Source organism: Citrus sinensis, chromosome 7, assembly GCF_022201045.2.
Source record: "Citrus sinensis cultivar Valencia sweet orange chromosome 7, DVS_A1.0, whole genome shotgun sequence".
Classification (NCBI taxonomy): domain Eukaryota; kingdom Viridiplantae; phylum Streptophyta; class Magnoliopsida; order Sapindales; family Rutaceae; genus Citrus; species Citrus sinensis.
Window position 1 is genome coordinate 10589149 of NC_068562.1, and position 10696 is coordinate 10599844.

At 32.7% G+C, this 10696-nt stretch overlaps 1 protein-coding gene across 2 annotated transcripts in view; it reads right to left on the reverse strand.

Moving 5' to 3' along the window:
* The window catches only part of LOC102625655 (pleiotropic drug resistance protein 1-like), a 38132-nt gene extending 29649 nt beyond the window's left edge, over nucleotides 1-8483 (reverse strand). Inside the window, exons 1-21 of one of the 2 annotated variants that reach the window (XM_015530589.3) lie at nucleotides 7895-8398; nucleotides 5415-5535; nucleotides 5246-5334; nucleotides 5073-5157; nucleotides 4777-4936; nucleotides 4594-4670; nucleotides 4198-4251; nucleotides 4012-4102; nucleotides 3607-3908; nucleotides 3203-3484; nucleotides 2800-3116; nucleotides 2537-2697; nucleotides 2343-2446; nucleotides 2104-2260; nucleotides 1928-2023; nucleotides 1674-1831; nucleotides 1230-1562; nucleotides 793-1083; nucleotides 612-695; nucleotides 359-492; nucleotides 32-259 (exon numbers count right to left, since the gene is read on the reverse strand). In XM_015530589.3, coding sequence (XP_015386075.2) covers nucleotides 32-259; nucleotides 359-492; nucleotides 612-695; nucleotides 793-1083; nucleotides 1230-1562; nucleotides 1674-1831; nucleotides 1928-2023; nucleotides 2104-2260; nucleotides 2343-2446; nucleotides 2537-2697; nucleotides 2800-3116; nucleotides 3203-3484; nucleotides 3607-3908; nucleotides 4012-4102; nucleotides 4198-4251; nucleotides 4594-4670; nucleotides 4777-4936; nucleotides 5073-5157; nucleotides 5246-5334; nucleotides 5415-5535; nucleotides 7895-8220 — 3650 coding nt within the window. In that variant the 5' untranslated portion in view covers nucleotides 8221-8398. Of the gene's footprint in view, nucleotides 1-31; nucleotides 260-358; nucleotides 493-611; nucleotides 696-792; nucleotides 1084-1229; nucleotides 1563-1673; nucleotides 1832-1927; nucleotides 2024-2103; nucleotides 2261-2342; nucleotides 2447-2536; nucleotides 2698-2799; nucleotides 3117-3202; nucleotides 3485-3606; nucleotides 3909-4011; nucleotides 4103-4197; nucleotides 4252-4593; nucleotides 4671-4776; nucleotides 4937-5072; nucleotides 5158-5245; nucleotides 5335-5414; nucleotides 5536-7894 lie in introns of both variants that reach the window. The other variant, XM_052444246.1, reaches the window with a different exon arrangement.
* Between the last annotated feature and the right edge of the window lie 2213 nt (nucleotides 8484-10696).

The window sequence follows — 10696 nt, forward strand, 5'->3', positions numbered from 1 at the left end:
TAATGTTCCAGTTTCCAAGGCTGTAACTAACGTTTTAGAGCCCATGTCCCAAAACAATGACCCAAGCAACACTGCTATAAAGGCTGTAAAAAAGAATCTAACAGCAGTGTATTGTGGATTTCGCCAGTATGACCAGTGTTGTTTCCATAAGCAAGCCATGAATTGAGTGAAAGCTGACTGCGAGTACTGGGTAGGAAAATAGAGGTCCTTTGAACCTGGAGTAGGCTTGCTTAATTCTTCAATAAGTGCTTTGTTTCTCCTGAGACACATTGCCAATTCAAAATTTTGAACTAAACAAATGCATTGGCAGAGAGGTGAATGGATTGCAGTCAGTAGTGTTAGTACTTCATGAATGTACCTGTATAATTCTGAGCATCTGAAAATATCATTAAAATCAACTCCCAAAGCTACTTCTTGGGATGAAGCAGTTACTTCCAACATCCAAGTGGCCGGATTGTAACCATCTTTAATTTTCTCAACTCCAGGAATAGCCTTATAAAAACAAATAAACATGCATCAGATAGTTTCAAGATGAAAATTATGCAAGTCACTTCAAAATGATACTCAAGTTGGATTTCCATTGTAATATGATAACGAGCATCGGCACATACTTCAAAATAGCTGATAAGTTGGCAAGAATGGCGACCCAATGGCCCAACATAAATTTCTTGTCCCCCTCGCTTCATTAGGAATAACTGCAATGCATTGTTGAACAATTGTAATCCATAGAAAAAAGGGGAGAAAAAAAAAAGGAACTTTACGTTACCTTGATCAAGAATTAACATTTTTTACCTCATCAAAAGCATCAAATATGTCAATGCCTGGTTGATGAATGGTGCACACTACTGTCCTTCCAGTGTCCACTGTATTTCTAACAGTTCTCATAACAATTGCAGCCGCCCTTGCATCTAGCCCTGAGGTTGGCTCATCCATAAATATGATGGACGGGTTAGCCACAAGCTCAACCGCAATGGTAAGCCTCTTACGCTGCTCTGTTGACAGACCACTTACACCAGGCAAACCAACCAATGATTGTATCAGTGGTTTCAGCTCCACAAGCTCCATGACTTCCTCAATAAACATCTGTAAATCAAGGGGAAAACTCTAAATCAGTATGAATTATGTCCAATAATGTATTTAGGGAAGCTAACTCTTTCCCTGCCCATTGACTCAGGTTAACTAGTTTTAGCCCTCAATGACCTAACACTCTATGTGACTTTAGTACCTACCTTTCTGGTTTCAGAATCAACTTCAGGTGGTAAGCGGAGCCAGGCTGAGTAGAGCAAGGACTCATACACAGTAACAAAAGGAGAATGGATGTCATTTTGCTCACAGTATCCTGAAATGCGAGCAAAAGTTTCTTGCTTCTTCGGGTAACCAGATATTGTTATGTTCCCAGTAATATATCCACCCGTTTTCCTGCCGGACAACACATCCATCAAAGTAGTTTTACCAGCACCGCTGACTCCCATTAAAGCTGTTAGAACACCTGGCCGAAAAGCACCGCTCAAACCATTCAGAAGCACTAATTTGTCTTCAAGAACACCTTGAAGTTTCATTTCCTACAATGTAAAATCGAACCAATTGGTCATCATGCCTGGACTACCTTGTAATGGATCAAGATATCATCGAACTTTCTAAATATTGCCTAATTAGTTTAAAATTAATATTACCTGTGGCATGTCAACTGAGTATACAACCTCATCAAAGGTAAGGGAATGAGGTTCAAAAGGAAGAATCATTCCTCTTTTCTTTGGATGACTGCCCTGTGCTTCTGTCAGGATTAAGGACTTAGAAGAGGAGTTTCTCCCGCTAATGTCTTCTCCACTCTCTGCACGCTTAAAACAATTTATTAGCATAAGATGGTATTTAAAAAATATCTCATTCTTTCTCAAAGGAAATAGTTTAATAACTGAAAAAAAACTACCTCCACGGGCGGACAACTGAACAGTTCCTCTAATTCTGTTATCTTGCTTATTACTTTCAGATTCCTCTGTTATAACAGCTCGAGGCTTCTCTAATTCTGTAAATATTTTTTTGCACAAAATTAGAACATAAACTCACTGCTTTTGAAGTATTAAGTGAAGAGGTAAAGATGCATACGGTTAAGAAAAGTAATAGCCATAGTGAAACCGAGGTTGAACAGTAGTATAAAACCAAACAATGCCCCCAATCCAAGCCAATACCAGTATGCATGAGCAAAGAACCCGCGACTCTTCAAAACTTGGACTCCAATTGATTCATATGAGTTTGGAGTAAACTATTACATGAAAAAATTAGACATCAGTATGTTACTAATAGACAATTACACAATTTTGGGCAAGGCTCATTCAAAGAAGTACCTTTTTCCAACTGTACCCAAGAAATTCATTTGCCACTATTGCATTCTGTGCGTATGACATTGGAGAACACCAGTAAGCCCATTTCCACCATTTTTTGATGTCCTCTGCATTATGAAACAAAGAAATAAAAATATGTTAGTTTAGTTATGAAAAAGAAGCTAATTGGGGCTCGTTTACTTTTATATTTTATGTACCTCGTGAAAGTACAAATCCACCCAATGCGAAAAGCACGAGTAATGCAAATGTACCAAATGTGTTAGCAACAACCATGCTCCTGCCAGTTGCAGCAATTAATCGGAACAATGCAGACGCCATCTGGTTAACTGCCAAGAACAACAAGTACTGCTTAAAAAACCTGCAACAAGAAAATCATCACATCAACTGGTTGGATAAAGATATCATGTAATGAAAATGCCATTGGTTAATAGTCAATTTGGTTGATTTTCTATCTGTTCACCTTCCAGCATTGGGATCACACCCAATTACATAATAAGTTAAGAATACCCAAACAGCAACCTCCAGGAACGAGATGGGGATCTTGAGGATCCATGAGGGAATAGCATAAGCCCATGGAGGAAAGAAACGGAAATCCCTTTGCTTGTAGAAGACAGGAAGCTTGGCAATGGTCATAGAAATCTCCGCAAGTCCATTAAACATGACCATTGCAGTGGCAAAGAACAAGGCACCAGCATAAATTCCACCATCAGTTAGTGAATGTTTGTGCATCTTTGTTCTCAAGAAGAGTGTCATAAAGGCCAATGCGACGGATGAAATCTAATATCAGGGGGGAAGAAATAATCAACAAATCTCAATCACATAAAGAAATGATTAAATTAATTCAAAATTAAGCTGATACTTACTTGGGTAAGCTTGAAGATGTAGACAAATGAGTTCCTCTTCATCAGCAAAAGCTCTCTTGAGATGCAAGTTTTCAACAACTCCCTCTTGCCAGCACCATACACTTCTGTGGTCAAAGCAGCTCGATGGCTCTTGCTCTTATCAAATGGAGTCCGAAGCTCATCAGAAATTTTCTGTCCCACATGGAATGATTGGAATGCCTCAGCAAATTCCTCGACCGTCACAAACCTGTAAGGCTTCTCTTTATGTGTCCAATACTGCTTTTGATCTTTCCTTGATGTCACCTGCAACACATTATATTTCTTAAGATTGAATAAAAAAAGGTTACGTGTCTTAAGCTTCTGTATTATTTGCAAATAGTACTAGGAAAACAAAAGATCAGATGCAGTGCTCTATCACCACATACTTCTTGCAAGAAGTCAGCCACTCCTTTTCTCTTGGGGCATTTAAAGCCCATGGATTCAAAAAACTCCAGCACCAGCTCACGGGGACCCTGATATACAATCTGGCCATCAGATAGAAGGATTATATCATCAAATAAATCATAAGTTTCTGGTGCTGGCTGTAGGAGAGATATCACAGTAGTTCCACTATTGATGTGAATATGTTGCTTGAGACAATTAACAATTTGGAAAGTCGTTGAGCTGTCCAGACCAGTGGAAATCTCATCCATAAATAGTGCCAACGCTGGACCAACCATCATTTCACCTATAATTCGAAATAAAAATTGTCATTTATTTGAATGGAAAGTTATAATTACATTTTTATCATTGTGAACAATAGAAATGAATTTATAGAGTCACGCATTTACCAGTTGTGACACGCTTCCTTTCTCCTCCAGATATACCTCTTATCATTTCATCTCCTACCATGGTATCTGCACAGACCTCAAGTCCCAAAACCTATATATTTATGTTGAAAATCATTCAAACAGGTGACATTAGTTACTTGAGAAAAATTTACAATTGGTTTATAGAGTTATTCATAATCACGATACCTTCAGATAATAATCAGTGATGACATTGGCTTCCTGGCCTTCAGTTGCTATTGCCTGAGACAAGAGAATTGATGGAGAAATAAGATACTCAATCACCAAGAGTTCAAATCCCTGTCCATAAAATTGATTCTAGTCTAATTCTATTTTTTAGAGGCAAAAAGGTGAAATCCCATGCTTCAAACTGATCCAATTCAGGAAAATGGCACAACGATTTGAATATCAAAGGTCAAATTCTAGGATTTTAATCCATAGGAAAACAAAAACGAGGCGAGGATTAAAAATAAAAGCCCACATTTCACTAAATTTTATTCTTTCCTTTTTTTTGGGGGGGGGGGGGGGGGAAATCAAGTTGGTTAAATGTCAAACAAGTTTGAACGAACTTTTAAATTTTCTCACCTTCATGTAGACATCTATATCGGGATCAGGCTTAATACCTGCTTCATTTTCTCTTCTGGCCAACTCAGTTAATAGTTCTGCATTTCTCAAAAGCAATGAACCTTAAATGCTTGTACTATATCAAAAAAATACATACACAATCTGAATTTTATAGTTGGAAGGAAAAAAAAAGAAAAAAGCTACCATATCGGGATCCAACCCCCTGGCATCTAGCAGAGAAGGCCAAGGTTTCCCTCACAGTCATTTCTCCTATATGATTATCATGTTGACTGATGTAAGCAGCTGTTCTCTCGGGCACAAACTCACCCATGTCGTGCCCATTGTATGTCACCCTACCAGAAACCTACAATGAGACATTTTGATTCCTCTAATCAGAGATAAAACCAAAGATGAAAAAGTAATGCCAAAATTAGAGCTTAATTTTAACAATGTAAAAAAATAAAAATAAAAATTAATCAATTAAAAAAAAAAAAAAGCACCTTGAGACTAGAATCAAGCTTCCCAGCTAAAGCCAACAAAAGTGTGGTCTTTCCAGATGCTGGAGGACCCAAAAGCAGTGTCATTCTGCACAATTCTCAGATAATTAAGTACCCATAAATTCAAGAAATTACAAGTAAATTAAGAAACAATAGGAATTAATTTGGATTCTCACCTGCCGGGCTTTATGATTCCACTCACATCCTTGAGGATTGTCAAGTGTTTCTTTCTGCTGGGAAGAATGCCGAGATAGTTGAAGATGTCCTTCAAAGACACTCAGATAATTAAGATTTGAGCCTCGAAACTAACAAAATAATGACTCTTGATTTGAAGAGTAATGCTACCTCAAAGACGGTGGTATAAAATTTAGTGAATGATGGCAAGGCTTTACTTGCTAAGTACGCTTCCCCTTCAACGTTCAAATGCTCATATCGAACTTCCACTTTGGGAAGGTCAATTCCAACTCTGAGAAAAATCAAAATAAAATTGAAAATCATAACTTAAGAACATGCTCGCACATAGATGACAAGAACTTTTGAAGTAGTTGTCAACACAGGTTCATGTAATAAACAATAGAGAGTAGGGGTCGGTGTTCAATATTTATTACCGATGACACAAAATATTATTTTATTTTTTAAAAATATTTAATATAGAATAATATTTGAACAAAATATGTAAATTTTTTTTAATAAATTAATATTTACGGTCACCGGCTGAATAGTCATTGATCGGGAAATTTGAAAATCACAAGTTAATATTGAGGTAATTTCATCTCAGATCCTGTCGAGTTCTACCAATTAATTGCAAATACGAATCAACATTCAAATACAAGTATTACTGTTCATATGAATATCAATTCCACAGGCGTATGATTTATTAGCCAACAAATCATTTTTAGTTGAGTCAGTTGACACTTCATTGCTTTATCCTGAAGATTATAAATTGGAGTTTTTTGTTATAGGAGTACAATTTAAATAAAAGAAGATAAATATTTGTTTAATTCCTATATTTTAAATTAAATATCTATTTAATCATTATATTTTGGAAAATATTTTAAAACAACTCTACCGTTAAATATGTTACACTCTTATCTTTATTAGTTCTTTGCTTTTACAATACATAATAATTTTATTCACAAATACCAAATTAATATCAAATTAACTTTAGAAGCAAAATAATATCAAGAAATTTTTACATTAATTTTTATTAATAGCAAGAAATTTTTACATTAATTTTTATTTACTTTTAAAAGTTAATGGATTGATTAACATTTTTTTTCTTTTTATTATGTCCCAAGATTATTGCAAAGATTTTTTTGTAAAGTTTGAGAAAAAAGTAAGAACAAAAGTGTAACATATTTAATAGTAGGGGTGTCTTAAGATATTTTTTAAAATAAGACTAAATGGTTATTTAATCTAAAATATAAGTACTAAGCAATCATTTACCCTTTAGAATAAAAGTTGATTTAACATAAAGTTCCTTTTGATTTTTCAAAATTTTTAAATAGCGTAAATTTTAATTTACTCCCTACTTAAAGTGGCAGTTTTCAATTTATCATAGGAAAGTATGAAATCTCAATTTATCCTCATTTACTATTAAAAAGACAAAAAAAAATCATTAACATGCATCCTATTTGCCTCATCTTTTAAATGAAAAACGAGGATATATTAAGGTTTTCATATTTTTGAGGATAAATTAAAAATTATAATTTTATTAAGGGATGAATTGAAATTTCAAATAGGGAAATATCATAGCAAAACCTCTCAATACATATCTAAGTTTAATTTGGTTTTTGATTTGAACTGAAAAATTGAGTTGAATTTGATTCAGGTTTTAAATTAACCAAAATAGAATGTAAAAATAAATTGTAAATAAGTGAATCAAACTTATTTTAATCAAATTCTTACTCTTTTAATTGATTAACTTTATAGATTTAAAGAGTTTGTGATGGGAAAAGAGGGGTTTAATTAGATAAATTTTAATTTCTAATAGGAAAAAGGACATTTATACCCTGAAGGTTTAGAGAAATGGTCACCAACACCTTTAAGTTCTCAAAAAAGGACATCAAAACCTCCTTTTAACCATAATACTTTACCTCTATTATACAATATTATATAAATTATTATATTTATTTTAATAATATATTTGTTTTCATTGTAGAGATTTTAAATAAAATTTTGCCTTAAATATATTTTACAATTAAAAAAATCGCACATACTAGTAATGTTAAAATTATTATTTTACATAACGTTCAAATTTTAATATATTTATTTTAATATTATATTTTGATTTCTTATAAAACATTAGAGTGATTTCTTTTTTGGATAATAGAGATAAATGATATTATGGTTAAAAGGGGTCCAGGTGTCCCTTTTTGAAAATTTGAGTGTTAGTGATTATTTTTTCAAATCTTAAGGGTACAGATATCTTTTTTTTTTAATATAATTTAAAAAAATAGAGGATAAAATTGTAAATACATTACAATAGGTGTTTTATAAGAGAAAGAGGGGGTTGCAGTAGCATCACTCTGATAATATAATATATTAGGGTTATGGTCAGTAAAATAAGTTCTTATTAATTTGTTAAAACAAAAAGGTCGAGGTAGAGACTCTAAGAGCGTTATTAATTATTTGAAGAATTATTTTATATAATACTTTTAAAAACAGCCCTTGCATAAGTTTATAAACTGTTGTGAAAATAGAAAAAATTACTATAAAAGAGAAAGATTTAAGAAAAAAAATTACTGTTGTTTTGAATGACTCTTCCTTCCTATATCAAATTTCTGAATACCCCCTTGAAGGTGCTGAAAAAAGAGAATTTTTACCTATCAATGCGGCTCTTGAGCTTCAACAAGAACTTCTCGTTATCAACTTCAGTGACTTTCACCAATTTATTGATCAACCTTTGCCTTTGTTGCAGTCCAAGATTAGAAACATCAACTTCGAAAGCTTCACCTCGTGAAGTAGTTAGTAATCCTTTCCTCAAACGATTATAAGTAGGCAGTTTCTCAAGAGCGGCCCATTTTAGAGCCTCCTCATCATCTTCTTCCCTCAGGGACTTCGAAAATGCACCCACAGAACTTGTTCTCCATCTAGAAATATTCCCACGCAAACTAGTACTCGCCAAGTAACTATCATGACTGCCCTCCATTGCAAAGTCAAGCTGATCAATTAGTACTGCTGAAACCAACCAAACTCACAAGTTATATTTTTCTTTCTTTTTGTTGAATGCAATAGACAGAAATTCAGGCACAGAAGAACTATTGTGTATCAGTTAATTAATTTGACAGGGCAATGTTATCTCTTACTATAAATGGCTTGGTATATATAACAACTCCGCTTATACTTATGTTTATAAAGGAATGGAACATGTCAGTGTCAGCTAAAATATTCAGAAAATGGTGGCGTACTGGCGTCGCGAAAGAGAAAGAAGAGAGAGGCAACGGAATTCATACGGGACCCGACTTAGAACATCTCCAAAAACCTCTATAAATTTTATTCTTCAAATACCTATTTACTTACCTATGTGACAAATAGAAAGGTGAAAAAATATGATATTCTCCAAATAGAAATAAGTTAATATTGTTTTAATCATATAATTAGTTTTTTAAAGGAAAAGTCAATAGCAATTAAAACACTTCTCTCTCTTTCTTCAATGAAAAGTAATAAAATATAAATTGAAGAGGGAGAAATTAACTCTCCAAATTTGAAGAGAGAGAATCAATTCTTATTTCAAAAATCTTAATTAGAGTGTCTCTTGGAGCTTTAAATATTAATGTGGCTCTTCAAATAAGTAATAAAATCTTATTTGAAGAGCATTTTGGTGATGCTCTTACAATCCAATCATTTAGTAGGGTAGACATGTAATATCCTATTACAACCAAACATTAGTCCACTATATTTGACCACTAAAATCTCTCTCAATTATTACAACGATAATCTCAAAGTAAAAGGTTGTTTGAATTTCGAAAAGAGTTATAAAGCATCCAAGATAATATCTTGTTGAGTCTAAATTCACCACCTCTTACAACAACAAACTTATGCTCATACTATGTTAAAATATCGTTTACTTCTCGAATTGCATTAAGAAATTTGAAAAGTGAGAATCTTGATATTAGGAGTGTGGAGTGAGAGGGGAAATAAGTTGTTTACTTATACTGGAACAGAGGTGTTGAACAAAAATCAAAATCCCATTTATATATTTACATCATCTTGGATTGTGAGTAAATTGTTTCATATTATAATTTTACCCTTATTTAAAAAGTACTAATTTTTAGTTAAAAAGTTGAATAATAGAATATATTTATAAAATAAACTATTTATTTTATTATTAATTTTAATTTTAGTTATGTAAGTTAAATATTATTGATAAGAGTAACAAAAATGAAACATTATTATTAATAATATAGTACAAAATTAATATTTTCTTAGAATAAACTATTTATTAGTAATATTAAATAAATATAATAATATTATATTATCAAACAAAGATAGTTTATAAAAATATTATCAATTCTCTACAAATATGATAATATTATTTTTAAATAACCTTAACTTATATTACATAAAATATTATTTCTAACTAAATATAATAATATTATATTCAAATAAGTTTATTATTATTATTTTTAAGTAAATGTAACAATATATTATTTTAATAAATATAAATTATTTTATAAAAGAAGGGTAAAAAAAGAAGATGGAAGTGAGAATTCCACTCCTCACTCCAAAAATAAGTGGGACATATGGAGTGGGACTCTCGCACCCCTTCTTAAATGAGCAAGTAAGCGCTGGAGTGAGAGAAATCCACGTTTTCCAATCCTACTCCAACAAGTGAACACTATACAAAAAGTGTGACTATCATGTGACACATAAGGCTAAGGGCATTTTTTTTCTACTTTGAATGCATAAGTGTCAATAATCACAGACAACCATTTGATCGACATTATCTTTTCTTGACCATCCTAGAGTAAAAAAGTTCGAGATGTCATTGTAACAATGAATTTTCAATTTAATTTTTCAACTCATATGCCAGGAAAACATGTTTACAAATTTTCATCGTGTACTAGTATATACACGTTTAAAGTCTTTAGCTTTAATGCACATTTTAAAGGTACACAATTAAAATGTGCAATATGGAAACTTGCATAGATGACAGAGTGCAAGATTTTGTCTTGTCTATATTATAAAGTCTTTATTTTTGTGGTTTGAATGGAGTCTCTGCAAGATTTTGAGCCACAAGGAATAAGAGGATCTCCTTTTTACCTTCACTGAGCTCTTATGTGCGCAGCTAGTGGGAATGGCTAGCGCCCTTTCTCTGCTTTCAGCTGCCTATCTCAACTAATACCCTCGCTATAAAGTGTCCAATTAATTTGCTGCTGGTTACGGTTATGTTTATTATATTAAGGAATTTTGATGGGCGTGAAAAATAATCAGATTCGATAATTATTTTGATTAAATTAGTGTAGTTTTATTTTTAAATTATAATAGCAAATATTTATCAAATATTTTAAAACCATAACTTAACTTTTAAACTACAATTGATACACCTGTATGGGAAACAGGCCCTTGATATGCTGCCTTCCTCCTTTCGGTTGGATTAAGGCCAAAATTTGGATGCGATGCTT